We start from the raw sequence: 21408 nt of genomic DNA, 5'->3' as shown, positions 1-21408 counted from the left end.
GCATGGGTATAAATAAAATAGAGAAAACTAAACAGACGATCTGAGGCCAGAATAGCAGCAGTGGAGAAAATGGCGGCTGAGCCCTCAGCCTCCCAGACCCTCTGACTTGACGAGCATCCCGCAGTGCCCAGCGACGATGACCCTCCTGCATCTTTGTTCTTCATCATACCCTTCTTCTAAGTGTGAGCCCGAGACTGTTTACTTCTTCTCCCCATCTCTCCAAGGAATATGATTCACACATTTTCAGATTTATTTGAGCAAAATGCAATAAATATGCTGCTTCAATTTTAACTGCTGGAATGTAGCCAGGGTTTTTAATGAATCTGGCCTGTGCGATTGAAGTGGTCCAGGATCTCAAAAGCTCTGGGCACTGTTAGATTATACACAGAGACATACACACACACACACACACATATCTCCCCCCACCTCCCGTTCCCTTGGGGCATTCTGAGTCACACACGACTGCAGGTTTTTCAGATTTGGCTCTGGTTAAAATTAGCAAAAGCTTTTATTATTCAAGAAGAGGAAGGATTCCTATCACAGCTGCCGAGAACTGCCATATTTTTCCTGGATTTGCTGCACCGACCTATTACAATTTTGCTTTACCTTTTACTCTATGTTTCCCTAAAAAATAGTAGCAAGGCTTGGTCCTGTCAACACTGAATTTTAATTAACAGTTCATGAAGATCACTGCATTAATCTGTAGCTGGACCATCATGAATTTTTTGGGTTGGGATTTTTTTGTGTGCAACTGGCATCTCTAAGGTTTCAATCTTTTACAGTAATGTTTTGTAACAAGGTGCCATCAGATCTCTACTGAGCAAATCACCAGTTTTGCAAGCCTGAACAAAAGATGTATTTCAAGCATCTGTCAGCACTTTGTTTTAGTTATCAGGGCAGGTGGCAAAGGGCTTTTGCACCAGAATCTGAAGGCATATAACTCATGTGTTGTTATAGGAAGTCAACCACCAGATTAATCCAATTCACAAGCTGCATGCGTTTAAAAGGAAAACAAAAACAGGAAAATTAGTTATGATATAGTAAATATGTCCCAAGTCAACTCAGCAGGAAGGTTTTGGCCAGGTCCCAGGAGACAATGGCCCAAAATCACCATGACCCGTGGGAACAGGCCTGGTCTGGTAGAAATACAGTGCCACTGCTGGAGTTCCATAGTTTCTAATGTGTCCAAACTGAAGTGGAGGGGTATTGCCAGGGCCACATGGAAAAATCAGAGGATATCAATTCTCCTGTGCCTCCATCTGCGGATAATTGGTTGAGCACTAAAATTCACAAGGAAAATTTTGTTTTAGAAAGATGATAAAGAGAACAAACAAAAGACAGGAAATTAAAATTTATGTAAACATAGTGGTTCCCAGAGCTACTATAAATGAACCACACTGCATATATAGACGAAGGCATAAAAGTTAATATCATGAGCAGCAATACCATACACAACGTAGGTACCCTTGGGACTATGTTACATTTGCTACGGGACCCATCATTTTGAATGGTTTGACTTTTACGCTTTTAAAGCCCCGAACACAACATTGCACTAATGCCAGGTGGGAATAGGGCATTTGCTGTTTATTTGTTTGTTTGCTTAAAAAGAGAAAGGACTGTTTGAACAGAATGAGACGCAAGTCATAATTTTTCTCCCATTGCATACTGGAAACAAAAGTTTCAGGCTTGGATCTCCAAAGATTTCTGAATAGTTTTGTTGGGGAGGTATTTCTCTGCACTGATTTAACGCTCCTGAAGTCAGATGGCAGGAATGGAGAACAGGTCTCCTGTTGAGATAGGGCAGCGTCTGTTCAAATGATGAATTATAGTGCAACGTAAAGTACAAGGCTTTTCCCTAAGTGAATGTGGGAGTGCAGAAGGGATCGACTTAGCGACGTAAGCTTCAGATCTGAAATACCTAAACTCCTTGGAAACGTGCCTTCAGCTTGCTCTTCTATTTTTTGCAAGTGGTTATCCTGACTTTGATTCTTTGCTCCCTCATGCAGTTGTTGACATCAGTAACATGGGTGTAAAATGTCACCAGATCAGAAGGCAGCCAGGATTCACCTTGCATTTGTATTCATGACTATACAAGGAAGAGGGCAGCAGCAGGTCAGGCCCACTGAGATCCACAGAGATTATTTTGTCGATGTGGGATATTTATGTTCTGATGGGGTGTTTTATAATCGTCTCTTAAAACCGTGCCGCAGCCTATTTGTTCTGGTTTCACCGGCAAAGCAGATTGGAACATAGGATCTGTTGTATCTTTCCAGGGTCACTTTTATTATTTTTTTTTTTACAGAGAGACATTTCATCGCCCTTTTCATCTTTTTCCTCAAAACTTTCCAAAATTTCAGAAATGTAAAGTGTTTTGTTTAGGATCAGTCCTGGCAAGCATCCCCTGGGTTGTCAAGCCTGCTGTCACTGGTGCAGGCAGCTACTTTAGTGCTGGTGCTTTCCTAAGCCACACAGGAGGGACTGTGCCTGGAAGCGTGTGCCCCAACTTGCTCTCCCACACCAGCCCCCCATTTCTTGCCACAGCTTCCTCTTTGTAAGACCATGGCACCCACATACATCCACCACAAGACCTTCTCCCTGTCCCCTACTGTGGTGGGTTGATCTTGGCCAGCTGCCAGACACCCACCCAAATGCTCTTTCACTCTAAATCAGGACAGGGGGAGAAAATAAGGTGAAAGAATTTACGGGTTAAGGTAAAGACTGTAATTGAGAAATGTAACAGGCAAAACTTGCACTAGACTTCTCCAGTGTGTAAAGATGATGTGATGACTGTGTACAATCTCCAGGGAAAACGTGCGCTGTGGGACACGTGCTGCAAATGATCAAGGTGCACTGATGTAGTGAAACCAGGGCTTGCACCCTTTGGTCATCAGCACCACCTACTGACACTTCGTTCTGCTGGCCCTCTGTCCAGCTCCTTCCTGACAACGCAAGGCCAGGCTGTGTGGTGCCACCTGGGGAGAGGAACCATCTGTTTCTCCAGCCCCCGTGTTCCAGAGAAGATGCACTGCTTGCTCCAGTCCTAGCAATGACCCTGAGACAGTGGCTGTGAGAGGGAACTGAGTTGGGGAACGGAAGAGTGAGGCTACATGTCTCACTGACCTGCAGGTGGTGGGAAGGTGCTTTGCCTGCGATCCATATGGCCATACTTTGACTTCTGAAAGTTTGATGTCTGGGTCTGAGCTAGGTATTGTGGGTATCTCTGGGGGCATTTAATCGTACCCAAACATAGGCATCTAGTGTAGGTGGAGTGACTTGACCTCTGGAGATGTCTTTTCTCTGTTGATGATACAAAATCCTAAAATAACTTAGCTTAGACTTCATTGAGTGACTCAAAAACATTTTGAGTGTTTCTGATTCCCATTCCATTTCTTGTTCTTACCTCCCCCTTTTCTTTCCTGTTTAGTGATGTGGCCTGTTTCTCACTATTTGTGTCTACTGTGACTTCTACAGTGGGACCCCAGCTTTCACTGAAGCCAAATTCTTCATCTAGTTAATAATAATTTAAAAAGTGATAGACTTTTTGTGCAAAAATTTAAATTTTTTTCTAATTCCTGTTCAGCTGAAACAGCTAATTTCTCTTGAAACACAATTGAAATGTCATTAGTATTTTCATTATCATGATGACTAATGATACAAGGCAGGCAAGCAGATTTGGGGCTTAGGCTGATAAATTTTCACAACGTTTTTGTAAGACTGTGCTAAATACTTCAGAAGTCACATGTCAAGTGGTTCCAGATCATTTAAAAAAAAGAAGACTTTTTTTTTCCCCTTTAACTCCTGGAATGAGAAACAGCCGCACAGCAATACAGAAATAGCACAGCAGGCCCTGGAAATGCCCAGCAGTTGCTAAACATTTTTTTTCTTCATTGAAACAGATAATCTTAATCAATGAAGCGTCTTTCTGATGCGTCTTTGGCATTTTGTGGAGTTTTTTTTCTCCCATCTCTGAGGATTCACATCTCTAGGTGAAACGGCTCTTATGTTTGTGGAGAGGAAGAAAATTCCCATGAGGAAACCCAGCTTAAGACTTAACGATAACTTAGGCTGCCTTTAGAGGCTTTTTTGAGAGGTTGGGCTGGATTTAAGTGATACATGTGTGTAAGCCATCATGGCAGTTTTGCTTCCAGAGCCATTTCCCAACACTAAATGAGCAATGAGGAATGGATAAACAAGAAGGGAAAGGAAATGTTAAGCTTAGTTAGTTGTCTAATCATTCTGAGACATTTTGCCCTCTTTGCTCTGAGTTAGCTTCAAACACAGATGAAGCAAATTATGCACTTGGGGTGGCTTGTTCTTGTATCTATTGGATAGGATATATTTATTTCATTGATTCCTTCTATACATACTAGCAATTACAGAGCTCGGTCCCATAAGTTCCTGTGTTTTTCTCTCACCTGCACTTTTGAATTGCTGGGTTGTTGGATTTTTTAATTATAATTATTATTTATTTTTTATGCTGTTTCTGGAAGAAAAAAAATTATTGTACTCACTTCCATATGATGTCAAGCAAAAGACCCTTGTCATGCGACAGAAAAAAAATATTTCTGATTTTCTTCCTGGGTAACAAATCCATTCTAAAGAATCATGGGAAATTTCCAATTTTAAATTTATTGCTCATATACTTCAATGCCTTGCACTGCAGCTGTTTTGCTTCCCATTCAGGGAAGAGTTGACAGGGTGTGTTTGTGCTGCTCCTTCACTGGTGATAAGGGGATATTTACAACGATGAGATATTTCCCTACCCACAAGAGGCTTTGGGACAAGCAAAAATGAAGGCTCAGGGCTCAATTCATTTGCCCACACGTAGCTGTCAACTGTCATTTGAGATGCCTAGGATATCCTGCCTGGCCTCCAGCTGCTCTTGCAGAAGGGCAGAGGTCTTGCCTGAAGCCCTTCATCATATATGCCAGCCTCCCTCAGATGTTTTGAATACCTCAGGGCATTTCAAATACAACCAGGTGCCAGTGTATAGAACTTAGACTCCTGGCCCAGGGATGCACCGTCTACATTTGAGTCTCTCTATTTGAGTAGGAGGAATTTGAACCTGAGAGACTGTGATTTGGCCACAGAGCTTTAGGGGGAGGATGGATCGTCTTGCCCAAATCTGGATGTCTACAGCATAAGATTGCTATGTGAGTGAGGTTTCTTAGCTTTCATTATAGTCAGTGAAAGTTTAGCCAATGGAGCCTGGAAAGTAATTAATCTTGGACTAAAGTAGACGCCACTTTTTCAGATGAAAGACCCACTCCACTCTTCTGACTATTAATTTGATCTCTGTTGTCTGCCATGACAGCTTAGGCACGTCGCTCTCATGTAGATACCCAGGTTTCAGCCACCTGAAGTTAGATGAGATGAACTTCCTATTCCCTTAGTTAGTAAAAAAACCCCACCATCAGAAGGGCGTAAGTACAAATCCTTAGATTTGATTCTGAAGATAAAATTCAAAATATTGAATCTGATTGAGTTGTTTTACTGGCTGTTGTTCCAGTAGGAGAAAACGAGGTCTGAGTGCTTTTTCATGCCCAAACTGCTAAATAAAATCCCTTTAGACTTCTTCCTCCCAAGAAGTTTTTCTGCAAAACTTCCAAAGCCTGGCTTCGTAAAAATTTGTCTGAAACTGGGACCTACCCCTAGGTAAATCTGTGCTGGGGCAGGGAGTGCTGAACAAATAAAGTGTCAATTTCAAGCATAAAGGTTGAAGAGCCTGTGCTTGGCAGTTTACTGAAGTTCATTGTTTTTTCTGTACTTTGATGACCTGACCAAAATCTCAGTCAGGGTCAGAAATTCCACAGATTCAGCCACTGTTAAATCTTTCCTTTTGGATTATAAAATTCTGCCACCCCAGGAAAGCTGTCATAATTAAAGAAAAGCTCTGCTTGTATCATCTTTTTTCCATCATGACACCGTCTCAGAGTGGATGCTTAAAGGGAACCTGTTCCTAACCTGATACACCTTTCTATATTTTGTCTGCCTTGTGCTATAAAATAAGCACATAAGGCTGAGGAGAGAAAAGTTCATTGGTTGAAGAACCTAAAATATCCTGTTTTGGCTCCATTAAATGTGAAAACTGAAGACAGGTTTGCACCAAAGCTGTGCAGAAAAACACTCTGGAAATTTAGAGTGGCTGAGGCATAGATGTGTAGCATTATAGTTGATAGCATAACTCCAAATGTCAGCAGTTAAGAGCATTTAGGGTTTTCCCAGTATGTTCTTTATTCTGCTCTTGTCAATCTGCCTTTCAAGCATTTCTGTAATAAATTATTACCCTCCTCCAGCTTCTTTCCAATTTATTCTTTGTCTCTTATTTCCATCTATTTCCCTATTTCATTCCACTTTGCCCTCTTCACCTCTTTAACCTCTTCTTCATCATTCAGATCCCTTCTTGTGTCTATACTCCACAGAGGCAGTCTCTGACCTTATTACATGTGGTCTCTCTGCCATCCTTCTTACACTGTTATAGGAAGCAGTACCCAGCAAGAATTTTAATGAAAACCACTCTCAATAAAGTATTTCCGTCAGAATTTTCCTTTGAAAAATATGCAAAACCCAGAGATTTTACACTAAAGTTCATATCAGAGAAATGGCATGTTGCTGAGTTTTTTTAATCGGATACAAGGGAAAGGGTGAAATTCAGGAAAAATCCTGAATTTTGGATCTGTCTGGGTTTGGTTTTTTCCATTCACAGTAACCCTGGACTGTTAAAGTAAAGCCAAACATTGTACTCTATTTGATCATTTTCAAATATTCTGGTTGCTTTCAGAATGCCATTAGAACAGGGCAACAATCAAAGTTCTATGTACCATAATGCTAACTATTAAACTTCTTTGTTGCTAAGGTTAATTGGCAATAACACTTATGATCTTACCTATGCATCTGTTTAAATAGATTTCAGTTTTCATATTGCAGTCAACTACTATGGTTTTCAGAATGAAAGGTAAAAAAATAACCCATATCTATTGATCTGAAATACAGAAAAGGAGAGAGAAGAGGAACGACGCGTGCATTATTTTTCATCTCTGGTGTTGATAAAGGAAGCACTTATTTTAGTGATAAATCAGCATTAAAATGGGATGAATGGGCCCAGATATTAAAACAAAGCCAGCATGAAAGCTTCTAAAAATAAAAACTCCTCCGTTACAGTCTCCTAGATTACAGGGTTTATGGGGATTTCTATTAAGTGCTGAGATTTTAATTCAAGTGTATATCATACTCAGAGTATTTCTCATTGTATGAACTGGGGCACAACTTATTACAGATAAAGAAAAAAAAATGAACTGACTAGGCTGCCCAGTAGAGAGAATGCTTGTTTGGAAGTCAGCACTCTTGGATGACCTTATCAGCTTTGTGACTTTCAAACCATTCTAATCCCACCTGTCCCAAGTGCCTACCAGCATGGCAAAGCCACCTTTGCTTGTGGCCACAGTGAGCAGAAAGGTGTGGGCACCTCTGGAGAGCAGTTCAGATATTACTGGACTACGTTAGATGGTGGAGGTGCCCACCTGGTTCTTCTGTTTTCCTTTCGTGTAACAGTGTGGACAGCCGGGTTCAAGCAACATCTCTGGTACTGTTTATTTTTCTAACAAAGACATCACCAGAGGACTACTTAAACTGGTGTAGCGCAAATATAATATTTCAGTTAGAAAGAAAAAAATTATCAGCTGAATTTGTGCATCACACAGATATTGTATTTTGCTGAATGCATACACAAGGGGAATGAAACCATACTGTTTCTGAAGGAATATTACACTGTTTTTTCTCAGTGGAGGTCTGTTAGTCAAACTTGTTCAGCAAGATTTTTGCTAATTATTTTTCTAACTTCTCTTAGATTTCATCACTTTTTGTAAGCTGGATGTGCCTGAAAAATGAGTCCCTCATTACACCAGCCAAACCCTTGTGCATCATTCGTCCTTTCCCCCACCAGCAACTTGAATCTTCTGCCCATGCTTCATGCCAGCTCTCTCCTACCAAAGCTGTCAGTGTCCCATTTAATCTGTGATAAATACGAACTGCTCCCAACTCCATTTGCCTAGGGGATATCAGCTCTATCTGCCACATTTAAAAATGGTCATCCCTGTTGTTAAGAAAAACAACAACTCAAAACACCACCCCTGACTTTTCTCATTATTTATGGACTGAAATTTCCCCATCTGCCTTTGCTCAGCTGTGTTCTTGAAAAATAAATCCTATCTTCTGTTTCATTCCTCCCCAATATGTGTATCCTCATCCACTATGACAGCTCATCTCAGTGTGAGTACTCGTCTCTAGGTAGTTCATTGCTCCTAGGTGCAGGTCTTTTTATCTCTTCCCCTCAACATACCTAATGGCTTAATATCATACGCCTTAAAAAGGAGCCCTTTAGCTTGCTCTGCCACGTAACCAACCTCACTCAAACACTTCCTTTTCATTTCTTTTCTTTCAAAAATTTCAATTTTTCTCCTTCCCCCTCTGCAAGAGAATCTAGCTCTTCTTCACCATGTATTAAATGATTCATTCACTGAGATATTTCATGGTGAATTTCATTTCTCCTACACCATCGGTCTCTGTCTGTCTCTCTTGATTCTGTCAGTCTCCAACAACTGTAAACTGGAACTTTCTGCTCAAATAATAGTTTCAAGCTCTGGGCAGGGAAGCCTTTGACTCTGAACCCATTAGCAAGCCTTTTTATCTTAAATCCATGTCTTCAAGGCCTGAGACTTTGACTCTGAATTAGCCCTGAAAACCCTCGGGTTTTTGTCTTATTAAATTTATTGATTGCTGTCACCTGCATATAACTAACATATTCTTTTACTTTGATGCAATTTCTACTGGAAAGCCTCATTTCACATGCTTATCACTTCCTGGCATGACAGAATTTGCTAGTCTGTTCCATGACATTTTCTGATCCCAGTCCCAGTCTGAAGGGCTGTGGGACCTGGCAAGGGCACTCAGGGGTCTAGAGGAGGCTGGGTATGAGCACACTTACAGCCTCCTTGCATTATTGTCCCAGACTGACCTGGAATCTGAACTGCTTTCACCAGCTCCATTACATCCATTTTCATCTTTGCATACATGAAGGTCTGAACTTCCACACACATATCACATCATCTCCCGTGACTGAGGCTAGGTTGCACATCCTTTATTCCTCAGTCCCCTGACTAAGGCACCCTCCGTTTTCATGCTGGCAATGTGCAGAGGAGGAGGGAAGGGAATGAGATGGAAGATTCATGATTCTTCCTGTGGCAGTAGAGAAAAAAGCAATTCCAAACAGAACCAAAAGGCAAGGCTCAAGACTCCATCTCCTAGGAAGCCTAATTCATTGCAAATATAAGTTTGAAACAGGCAGAAGATTGGCTTTTTGAATTGAATTGCAGCTGATCACCCTTTTAGCTGGAGGGGCAATGGGAATTTGAGACTCATCCTGATGATGAGCAAAATAATGCTTCCTTACTCTTTCCTCCTCGGGTTTAGTTCTTGCATGGATAATGCTAGCAGCTATGTTGTTTTCAAACATTACATGTTATTGTAGGCTGCAGATTCCTGCATCCTGCAGCTCCACGCAGTCCTGAGACCTACCTCCCAAAAGTGGAAGACGATCTGAAGCCTCTATAGACAACCCCACAGCTGTCTATAGCAACAGCAGCTGCTCTGCTCGCTTAAGTAATGCCTTGCAAGGCTTCAGGTATGCAGCAGTTGCCACTATGCTCCCTGTCAGGAAACACAATTATCTTCATAAAGAAGTGAAGAGGAAGACTTGCACCATGTTTCTTGAACTCAGGCACAGAGATTCACCCAAGTAGAAAGGAATGGCAAGATGCATTTAACCTCATTAGTTTCAGTAGGGCTGACTTTGTGCAATCCATCAGTGTACAGATACATTAGGGGAACTAAACTATTTCCACATCTCATTTACATAATGGATGGGATGTGAAATGAGTCCTATGGAAGAGAAGCGCCCTGGAGGCACTAAAGTTTATCACAATATGTAAGAGTTCTTTTAGATCATTGCATTAAATTTCCACTAACAAGATAACAAATTAATTGTCTGTATTACTGTACTAACCCAAAGCGGATAAAGTGTATGATTTCAGCAGAGGAAGGCAGCTGTTTAAGGCAGCTTGGTGGTTATAGGAGGAGGCAGAAGAGATTAGTGTCTCCCAGCATTTGCGTGCCATGATGCCAGCACTCCTCCTGCCCCTTTAAGAAATCTGGCTTTTCTCTAATCTGATGTTGGACTTGAGCTTTATTAGTGAAGTGAGGGAGAATGAGTAAATCAACTGTATCAGACAAGCCTCAGGACATCTGGAAATTGATCATTCTGCAGAAATAAGCACTCTGTGTTTATTAGCTGGGAGTTCATCACCATTGCTTCTCTTTATCCAATTCCTAAGAGATTTCAAAGCTATCATCATAGCATTAGCTCTTCTGACTGTGCTACTGCAGATAAAGATCAGATCTATCTAATGATGGCTTTCTCAGTCTCCATCTTTTTTTCTCTAAAGCTATCCTGATTTAAAAAAAAAAAAAAAGGTAGGAAAATAGCTGGAATGAAATAAAGCAGTCTCTGTGTCTTAATTTTTTGCCTGTTGGCAATGAGAGTCTATTTTTTTATTATTCTACAGTAAATTGGTTTTATTCAGGGGGACACATCCTGCAGAATAAAATAATCCCTCATAGAAGAGCTAGAATTTGAAGTTTCTAATACAGTGGTGGAAAAAGGAGGAAGATAAAAGGACCTAAAGCCATAAAGCAGTACTGTACATTGAAAGTACAGTTATTTTAAAATGATAATACATGTCAAATAGAAGCCAGGAAAATGAATTCCATAAGTTAGAAAGGTAATAATATTACTTTAAGAAGAATAATTACTTTCCTTAACTACATTTATCACGTAGTAATTCAGTTCTCCTTTCTGGAATACGATGCAATGCCAAACTTTTGACTGGTTTATTTAAAATCAGCCTTAAGAAAAGATTCACCAAGATATGAGGTTTCTTCTGGTTCTTTATTCTAAACAGAGGACTTATCAAAATGCAAATACTATGACTAAATTAATGTTTAGATGTGCATTCCAGTACAGCTGCATTATGTAGCTACATTGTGCAAAGACTGGGAGAAAAATCATCTGTAAGAGTTTTCGATAGCAATGGTCAGATGCATAAAGAATTTAAGTATAGTTTTGAATTTCCAGAAATGTGCGAGGAGTATGAAATCCAATGCAATGAACTCTCTAAAGAAAAATCTTCCCTAGTAGAAGCTTCACTGAGATCAATTTTTATCAGCTGTTTTTCTCTGTTTTCCAACAGCAGATTAACATTTATTATCTCTTTTGAACTGGCACTTGGAGTTCCAGCCTGAGTACCCATTGTGCTAGGTTTCGTACACAAACTAAAGAAGAAAGGGTGGATGTTGTCCAAGAACCTTTCCATATAAGTACAGGATGAGAGAAAACAGATGAATGCAATAAGCAGAATGAGCATGATTTAACAGTAAAGCAAGGATAGTTAATTAATCCGTTTGTACAGAATCTAGCACAATGGAGTTAGACCATATTACTTGCAACGTAAGTACTTAATAACAACAACAATAATGACTAGCCTTTAAAATTAATCTATTAATTATCAGTCAGAGCTCATAAGTTGCTTAGCCAGTGAATGAAGAATGACAGTTTTTTATTCAAAGCACCAGGGGACCCATAAGTCTTTAAGAAAAGGCCAGTTTCACATCAGTATTGTGTTCCTTTATACACAGGCTTTCTGCTGGTCTGCCCTGAACTAGAATAGTGCTTCTCCTGATTCACCCTTTTGCTTATGATCATTATTATTATTTCTTTATAATCGTGTAATCATTGTTTTAGGTTCTTGACAATCTCCTTCATGTCTGCCCTTGCTTTTGAAGCTGTCCTTTCCCTTTGACCTTTCTCATTAAAGAAATAATGATTTATTTCCTCCTTGCTTTGCTGCCTGCTGCTCACTTGCCTGTGCACACAGTGTTGTCTGTGCTATCAGTAGGACTCAGGAAAGTTAAGGTATGCGTCTCTCGTGGGATGAAGTGGGGTCTAGTTTGGAGGAAATGCACAAAGATCAAGAGACAGGCAATAAGTAAGGTCTGAATCAGGCCACCTGTATACATCATCTTGTTCTCTCTCTGGAGCAGTGATAAAGCATAAAATACACTGGAATCATGGATGTGTGTGTGCAAATGTTAAACTCTGAACCCCCTGTGATGGAGTTGCAACTGATTTATTTTCACCTGATTCAAAGATGGGTTGAACAGGGTGGTTCTCTTACGAAAGCCCTTCTGTACAGAGCACCCCAAATGAGAATAAAAAGTTCAACAAAAGGTGCCAGTAGGTATGCACTCAAGGGTTAGACCTCCCACTGCCACAGTGTGAATCAGAGTCTTGTGAGCTGCACTTCTGTGGGTTTCCGACATGCCTCTGAGTCTCTGTTTGCATTTTGGTATCTATGAAAGAAACCTGATGGTTCTTCCTTATTGGCTCATCCAGATCCATAAATTACTCCTGTTTCTCAATTTAGAAGAGAATTTCAGTGAGATGAGTGATATAGGCTGAAGAAACCAAGTGCCTAAAACAAAAGGCAGATGGCTGAACCCATGATTCACCAGCAATGAGCTGCAATTGGGCCATGTGGACTTTGAAGTAATTCATTACGCTTGTATCTCTGCTGTAGGGGGAGGATTTTCTTCAATGATTTGTATGACCTTGCTAAACCCAGATAGGTGGTAATTGAGCAGCAACTACTTCTTCAGAAGAAACAGAATAAAAATATTGAAAATATTGACTCACCCCAAAGGCAGTAAGCAGTACTTTGGTCTTTGACCTTTAAGCATCCTAGGGTAGTCAATAACCTGGCTGTTAGATGCTGTGCCTGCCACTGATTTTGATTTGGGAGTAGTTTAACCTTGAACCAAGATCCAAGTAACCACGGCAACAGGAAGTCAGCCTCTCCATCCAAGGAGTGGGAATCCATAAATCAAGGTCCCTAATGCAAACACTGTGTGCAGGTAGAGATTTGAGAGGATAAGTGGTTTGTGAGGGATTACCTTTGAAAAAATGAATGACTGTCCCTTGATATGTTGAAGCACAGCTTCACAGAGACTCTTTTTTTATCAACAGGGGTCAACAGGTTACAGCTGCATGTTTTCATATGGCTCTTTATATAGGCCCTTCAGTTTAATTAGAACCAGATGTTGAATTTATGAGGTTGTTAGCATTATTATGTACCATATGCACATGCATATATGTGTATGCGTATTGATACATACACCCACATGTGCATGTTTCTTGCGCATAAACTACGTTCATGAATAATTAATGCTAAGGCTCAAACTCAAGTACTATGGAGAGGTGAAACCTCAGTTTTGCATATGCACAGTTCCATAGTGCTGAGTCCCTTAGGCATAATTACCTGGTCGAATATCCCAGTTATTCTATAGGACACTGTTTTATTCAATGTACAGCACTCACTTAATGAACAGCTATTTGGTATTCGGATTTTCCTCTCACTGTTCAGTATGTGACATCATGTCTCATTTATTCCACATTTCTAAGCCTTGGTATAAATAGATGAATGTTTCATGAATGTTAATAATTTTATTTTCACAGCACTGCTCTTAAGATGAGGTATATTGTTCTCATTCGCAATAGAGAAGCTGAGCAGAGAGATTGAAATTGAAAGGATACCATTCAAGATGCTTAATATTTGATTTGAGGCTCTGGAAGGATGTGTGATCTAACAGGCAGAAACTCCTCTGCATATCTCAAAAGGCCCCCATCTGCTGACCTGACCTGCTGTCCAGAGAGGTTTGCTGGTGGCCTAGGGCTTGGATCAGGGAAATTGTGGAGACTTACCAAACCAAATCTGAGCAGCAAATCAAATCAAGAAAAAGTGGCAGGAGACTTGCATGAATGACCAAGGAGTTCCTGAGTAACGTGAGACATAAAAAAGAAGCAAAAAAATAGGTGGAAGCAGGAACAGGTGACCCGGAGAACTATAGGGACAATATTGAAGCATGCAGGGATGGGCTTAGGAGCCCAAAGCCTATCTGGAGTTGAATCTAGCAAGGGCAGAAGGGAAACAAGAAATATTTCCGCAGGTGCATAAACTTCAAAAGAAGCCTATGGAAAATACAGGCCCACTGCTGAATGGAACAGGGACCCTGGCAGCAAAAGACCAGCATAAGACTGAGATACTCATTGTCTTCTTTACCTTGGTCTTTACTGGTAAGACTGGCCTTCAGGAATCCCAGGCCCCTGAGACTAGTGAGGAAAGGAAACTTACTCTTGGTGGATGGGCATCTGGTTAGGGAACAGCTAAACAAACCGAACATATATAAGTCCATGGGACTTGACAGGATGCACCCAAAAGTGCTGAGGGAGCAGGCTGATGTCATTACGAGGCCACTCTTCGATATTTTTGAAAGGTCGTGGTGATTGGGAGGGTTTCCTGAGGACTAGAGGAGAGCAAATGTCAGTCCAATAAGGACAAGAAGAAAGACCCAGGGAGCAATAGACAGCCAGCTTCATCTTAATCCCTGGGAAGATGATGGAGCAAATAATCCTGGAAAGCATTCCCAAACATATGACGGACAAGAAGGTGATCACGAGTAGTCAGCATAGATTTATGAAGGGAAAGTCATGCTTTATCAACCTGAGGTTGCTTATCTCGACTTCAGCAAGGGTTTTAATGTGGTGTCCTATAATGTCCTTATAGACAAGCTGATGAAATACAGCCTAGATTAATTTATGCTAAGATGAACTGAAAACTGACTGAACTGCTGGGCAAAAAGGATTGTGATCAGGGGCACAAAGTCCAGCTAAAGTCTATTCGCTAGTGGTGCACCCAAGGTGTCCATACTGGGGAGAAAACTATTCAACTTGTTAATTAATAACCTAGGTGATGGAGTAGAGAGCACCTTCAGCAAATCTGGAGAAGATACAAAACTGGGAGGAGTGGTTGATACGCCAGAGAGTCATGCTGTCATCCAGAGGGATGTCATCTCAACAGGCTGAAGAAATGGGCTGAAAGTGACTCATACAGTTCAACAAGTGCAAAGTCCTGCACCTGGGGAGGAATAACCCCATGCACCAGTACCTGTTGGGGACTGACCAGCTGGAAAGCAGCTTGGCAGAAAAAGGTCTGTGGGTCCTGGTGGACACCAAGTTGACCATGACCCAGCAATGTCACCTTGCAACAAAGAAGGCCAACAGCTTCGTGGGCTGCATTAAAAGAAGTGTTGCCAGCAGACAGGGAGGTGATCATTTATTCAGCACTGGTGAGGCCACACCGGGAGTACTCCTGTTCTGTGTGACCGTTCTGTGTGCCTCAGTGCCATAGAGACATGGACCTATGGGAGAAAGTCCAATGAAAGGCTCCAAAGGTGATTGAGGGTCTGGAGCATCTCTCCTATGAGGAAAGGCTGAAACAGATGGGACTGTTCAGCCTGGAGAAGAGAATGCTTGCATCTTATCCATGTGTGCAAATGTCTGATGGGAAAGAGTAAAGAATATGGAGCTAGACTCCTCTCAGCAGTGCCCAGTGACAGGACAAGAGGCAGTGGCCACAAAATGAAACACAGAAAGCTACGACTGAACATCACAAAACACATTTTTACTGTGAGGATGACTGAACACTTGAACAGGTCACCCAGTGAGGTTGTGGAGCCTCCCTCCTTGAAGGTATTCAAAACGTGACCAGACATAATCCAGGGCAACCTGCTCTAGCTGACCCTGCTTGTGCGGGGTGGAGTGGACCAAGTGATCTCAGGAGGACCCTTGCAATCTCAGCTGCTCTGTGATTTTTGAATTTTCGTGTAATTTAATTGCCAAAATCTGATGCAATTTATCTGAGGTATATGTGAAGGTACAGACTTGAGAAGAGAAGGAACTTATGAAGGGTTACCTTTGAAAAATGAATGACTGCACTGGATATTTTGAAGCCCAGCATCACAGTGACTGGGAGAGGTTTTCATAAGTTGGGAAAAACACTTCACAAAGTCCTCACCCTAGCAAACTTTTGCTTCAGTCACATAGGAGTGGGGCTCCCAGATTTTTACAAAGCAGCAGCTGCTTGGAGTTTTCTAAAATGGGAAAAAAAAAAACCTCCTAGTTTTATTGTAAAAAGTGACTGAGGCATTTTACCTGTCTTTCTTCATGGTAAATTAATATACTTATACATATATACGAAATAGGTATACACACATGAAATCACAGAAATATTATATATAAATGGGTAGATACACATGTATGAGGAAGATATCTAATATGTTAAATTTCAATCCCAGCAGTTTAAATTTGACACATTTACAAGCAAAAAAAAGATGGGTTCAGATCACAAGAGAGTTTGAGAAACATGGTTAAGGGAGAAATCTACCGACCTTAAGTGCATAAGATTTATTTTTCTGGAGATATCTGACCTCTTTGGTATGTTTCTGTCACTCATTTCTTCTGCACTGTAACCCCTAGGTAGAAAAATATATCACAAATTGCACTTATTTTTAAACTTCCACCTCTTTAATGAGTTGTAAGGTAAATTTTCATTAGGAAGGAGAATCCTAAAAAATAAGTGTAAGTGTAATGTACTTTAGACAGGGAATTACATACTGAGACTGGTCTTGATGCCTGCTCCTTACTCAGATGAAACACCCACTGAGTCAAGTCATTACAGAAGAGAAGTGTGCGAGTGTGGAGAATACACTACCCAGAGTATGACAAACAGATAATCCTACTAAATACAGATATAAAGCATGCCTGTCTTTATATATATATCAGAGTGGTTTTTTACTTGGAGAATAAATAGTAATGTGGAATTATTATGCTGGTTTACCAGTGTTTATAGAGATCAGTGGTGGTACATCCTGAAGCAAAATTTTTTAAAACAAAAAAAAAGAAAACAAACCAAAATTCATCATCCTATTAAGGCAATATTACAGGCACATACACAGAAAAATATGAAATATACTGACATAGCAAGAACTGCAACTAACTGATCTTTTCCAGATATTCTGCAGACAGGTTGCTTCGTCAATATTGATCCAAATTTTGTTTCCTTCTGCAGGAATTGCAGGTCCCCACTTAAAAGCAGACCAGACTTCACTTCACAGTAAAATTGAAAGTTCTGCCTGTAACATGATGACCAGAAGAAAACCAGCAGCTGTTGACAGTGTTGCAATGCCAACTCCAGTATTATCTCTCCTACCTTCATCATCAGCAACATCTGAAGCAGGTAATCTCATTTCCCTCTACCCCCTCTATTTCTTCCCCATCTTCTTCCTGCTGGCACTGCACTGAATGATATGTGCTTTGCTGCTCTTCCTGATTGGAGAAGTAGCTGCAAATGTGTATATCTAATGTGATAATCAGGCTGTAATTTTTCTAACACTTTCTTATTATGATCATATCTTGTCATATCAAATCTATTTTATTCACATTCCACCACTTGTACAATAATGGGGACACAAGTAGCCCCAGCCCATACGGTCTAGCAGGGGACTCTAAAGCAAGACTCTTGGGTTCCTTCCTCAGCCCTGTTCATTTATTTGAATGTTCCCATACCTGTAGCATGAACATGCCAAATACACAGTGAATAGCTAAGGAGCAGCAGAGATTTTTTTTTCTGCATACTTCAGTGATTTTAGCGTACTAGTCTGTCTTGCAAATGCAAAATGGTCTGGGGCAATAAACAGTAATTTAAAATATATTAGAATAAACAAGTCAGAATAGCATATTTTTAAATCAACTTATATTTTGTACTTCTATTTTGAATCAGATCAGAAAGATGATAGCTTTATACAGTCAGAAATTGAGCCAAGTCATTCAGGCATCATCATGCCTTTTCTTGGGCATGGGTAGAGAAGTTAATCTTGCACTGCCTCTTAATTTCCAGTGAAAGGGAAACCCACAGTACATAAACCTATACGCAGCCATTAGAAGTTTTGTGGTCTTGTCAAAGTCCACATTCACAAAAAGTGTATTTCCATCACTGAGTTATGGAGTAATTACATATTTAATTCTGCAATTGAAAATGCTGTTTCATTGTGTCATAAAATCATAGAATCGTTAAGGTTGGAAAACACCTTTGAGATCATCAAGTCCAACCACCAACCTATCACTGCCAAGCCCACCACCAAACCATGTCCCTAAGCATCATGTCTACACATCTTTTAAATATCTCCAGGGATGGTGGCTCAACTACTTCTGTGGCCAGGCTTTTCCAATGCTTGACAAGCTTTTTGGTAAATAAATTTTTTCTGATATCCAACCTAAACCTCCCCTGACGCAGCTTGAGGCCAGTTCCTCTTGTCCTGTCCCTGGTGACTTGGGAGCAGAGACAAGCCCCCCCCTCACTCCAGCCCCTCTCAGGCAGCTGCAGAGAGCGAGAAGGGCTCCCCTCAGCCCCCTCTTCTCCAGGCTAAACCCCCCCAGCCCCCTCAGCCGCCCCCCAGCACACTTGTGCTCCAGACCCTGCCCCAGCCCCGCTGCCCTCTCTGGACACGCTCCAGCCCCTCAAGGCCCTTCTTGTCCCGAGGGGCCCAAACCTGAGCCCAGCATTCGAGGTGGGGCCTCCCCAGGGCCGAGCACAGGGGCCCCATCCCTGCCCGGCTCCTGCTGGCCACACCAGTGCTGACACAAGCCCGGGGGCTGGTGGCCTCCTTGGCCACCCGGGCACTGCTGGCTCATGCCCAGCCGGCTGTCAGCCAGCACCCCCAGGGCCTTCTCCGCCGGGCACTTCCCAGCCCCTCTGCCCCAGGCCTGGGGCGTTGCCTGGGGTTGGTGTGACCCATGGACAGGACCTGGCACTTGGCCTTGTTAAACCTCATACAATTGGCCTCAGCCCATCGATTCAGCCTGTCCAGGTCCCTCTGCAGAGCCTTCCTGCCCTCGAGCAGATCGACACTCCCACCCAACTTGGTGTCTTCTACAAACTTACTGAGGATGCATAAAGATATTAAACAAGACTGGCCCCATCACTGAGCCCTGGGAAACACAGCTTGTAACCAGCTGCCAACTGAATTTAGCTCCATTCACCACAATTCTCTGGGCTCGGTCATCCAGCCAGTTTTTTACACAGTGAATCGTACGCCCATCTGAACCATGAGCAGCCAGTTTCTCCAGGAGAATGCTTTCCCTCATCCACTACTTGTGTCACTTTGTCATAGAAGGAGATGAGGCCAGTCAAGTAGGACCTGCCTTTCATAAATCCATGCTGCCTGGGCCTGGTCCCCTGGTTGTCCTGTCCATGCTGTGTGATGGCACACAGGATGATCTGCACCATGACCTTCCCTGGCACTAAGGTCAGACCAAGAGGCCTGTAGTCCCCCAGATCCTCCTTCCTGCCCTTCTTGTAGATGGGCATCACATTTGCTACCCTCCAGTCAGCCAGGACCTCCCTGGTTAGCCAGGTCTGCTGATAAAGGATTGAAAGGTCCTTGGTGAGCACTTCTGCCAGCTCCCTCAGTACCCTTGGGTGGATCCCACTGGCCCCACAGACCTGTCTACGTCTAAGTGGTGTAGCAGGTCGCTAACCATTTCCCCTTGGATTATGGGGGTTTCAGTGAACTTCTTTTGATTTTCCTCCATTTCCTGAATAAATAGTGAAAACAAGGGATCCATGATGTAATATGGCTTCTACAAAGATAAATTTTTATACTAAAAAATCAGGATTCACTGTTTATTCTTTAATACTTCCCCATATATAAACTAAGGACAGATTTTTTATGTAACAGAGAATGAAAGCACACAAATATTTTATGATCAGTTTCAAGATGAAAGTGTATGCTTGACTGCATACTTCATTCTTTCCATTTTCAGAAGTCTAATTAAATTGTTGGTTTATCTGTAGCCCAGATGTTGAAATAATTTAGTTGAAAACTGAAAGAAACTGTGTTAATGAGAAAACAGGACAGTGCTATGGGTTTCCTGTAATTAATAGGGAGCTCTTTGAAAATTCCTCCATTCAAACCAAGTTGACAAACTGAGCCCAGCTGTTGAGGAAACAGTCTTCTCTATACCATGTTCTTGTAAGTGGCCTTAGGCAGCTCTGAAAAGATGGTGAATGACAGGCCATAAGAAGGATCTTTAGTGCTGCAGACATAAAAAAGCCATCCAGAATAAAGTTAGGGGAGTGTTGGACAAATTCCAATGGGTCTGACCTACCTGGGCTCACCTTTTTATTCAGAACCACTGTCCTGGAGTGGGTCCTCCAGCCTGCTTTAAGCTGCCTTTGGAAATGTATATTTTTGGTAGAGATTTCTCTCGTTGCCTCAGAAGCTATTTCCAGTGTCATATCAGTCCTCCCTGACTTCCCAGAATGGCCTGTGGCTGTTTCAATTTGTCTCTGTCTGTGCGATGGAGCCTCACTGCATCTGTGTACCCCAGGGACAGGAGAAACACTGCGCCTCCATGTGCCTTATTTTAAATGTGTAAAGCTGTTTCTTAAGATTAACCCTGGTTCTTGCTTGTTTGGGGCAGCTAGGTGAGGTTGACTGGAGAGTGGGAAAAGGATGGAGGAAAAGCACAAAAGCTTGTGCTGAATCAAGTATTTCTAGTTTCTCTTCATTTTAGGGTAGACTGTGCGAAACAGCTTCAGGTCCTAATGGAGGCAGTGCATGGCACTGCAGCCTGGGGGGTTGTAGTGAGATAACTGTGCCCAGGCAGCAAAGTGTCCCTCTCTGTGTCCCCAGCACCTGGAGGTTGCCTTCATGTTGTATCATCCCTGTAGGAGCATATTCCCCTTTTCATATGTCTGCATACAGAGATAGTGTTACTATTTCCCACCTCCTTTTCAACCCCTTTTAGATTAGTTCCACCAGATAGCATAAGACAAAAATCTTTGTCCCAAAGCAGGATTTCCACGTGCAAACAGTAAAGTATGCGCATGAAGAGAACAACAAAGCTTAAAACCACTGCAGACCAACTTGGGTCCAGCATTGGGCAGGGTCTGTCTGGATAAAATGGAAAAGATTAGTACTTAGCTTTGGTTTTCAGCAGAGCATTATATCACATGGCAATATAACAAAATATTTTATGTCAAAGATTGCTCACCAAGAGCTTCCAGATGAGTTGATAACACCTAATGGCTCTCACTTCTATAGTGGTTTATTTTGGCAGATCTCCCTGTTATTTTGTCATATGCACACCTCATCAAATATTCCCCCCGCAGACCCATCAGACTCTTTTCCACATAGTCTCCATACTCCAAATGTAGAATCAGACATCCCTGACTCTCAATAGTCAAAATAATATTGGGTTTTCTAGTATCTCCTTTAAAAAGCTTGACTTGAAAGCACATTACTTATTGCACATTCATTCTGACTATTGGCAGACTGTAGCACAACTTGAATGCTTTCTAGAGCTTGCAGGTTCAGAGGCTTGCTAGGAAGAAAAGCAAA

The 21408-nt window shown here is 41.8% G+C and overlaps 1 protein-coding gene across 5 annotated transcripts in view; it reads left to right on the top strand.

Moving 5' to 3' along the window:
• The window catches only part of SETBP1 (SET binding protein 1), a 267333-nt gene that overhangs the window by 237416 nt on the left and 8509 nt on the right, over positions 1-21408 (top strand). For all 5 annotated transcript variants that reach the window (XM_064439310.1, XM_064439309.1, XM_064439306.1 and 2 more), the window contains one exon: positions 17076-17243. In XM_064439310.1, coding sequence (XP_064295380.1) covers positions 17076-17243 — 168 coding nt within the window. The remainder of the gene's footprint in view (positions 1-17075; positions 17244-21408) is intronic.

The sequence above is a fragment of the Phalacrocorax carbo genome, chromosome Z (assembly GCF_963921805.1).
Source record: "Phalacrocorax carbo chromosome Z, bPhaCar2.1, whole genome shotgun sequence".
Classification (NCBI taxonomy): domain Eukaryota; kingdom Metazoa; phylum Chordata; class Aves; order Suliformes; family Phalacrocoracidae; genus Phalacrocorax; species Phalacrocorax carbo.
The sequence above is the reverse complement of the archived record's forward strand: the minus strand, read 5'-3'. Positions and strand labels throughout refer to the sequence as shown.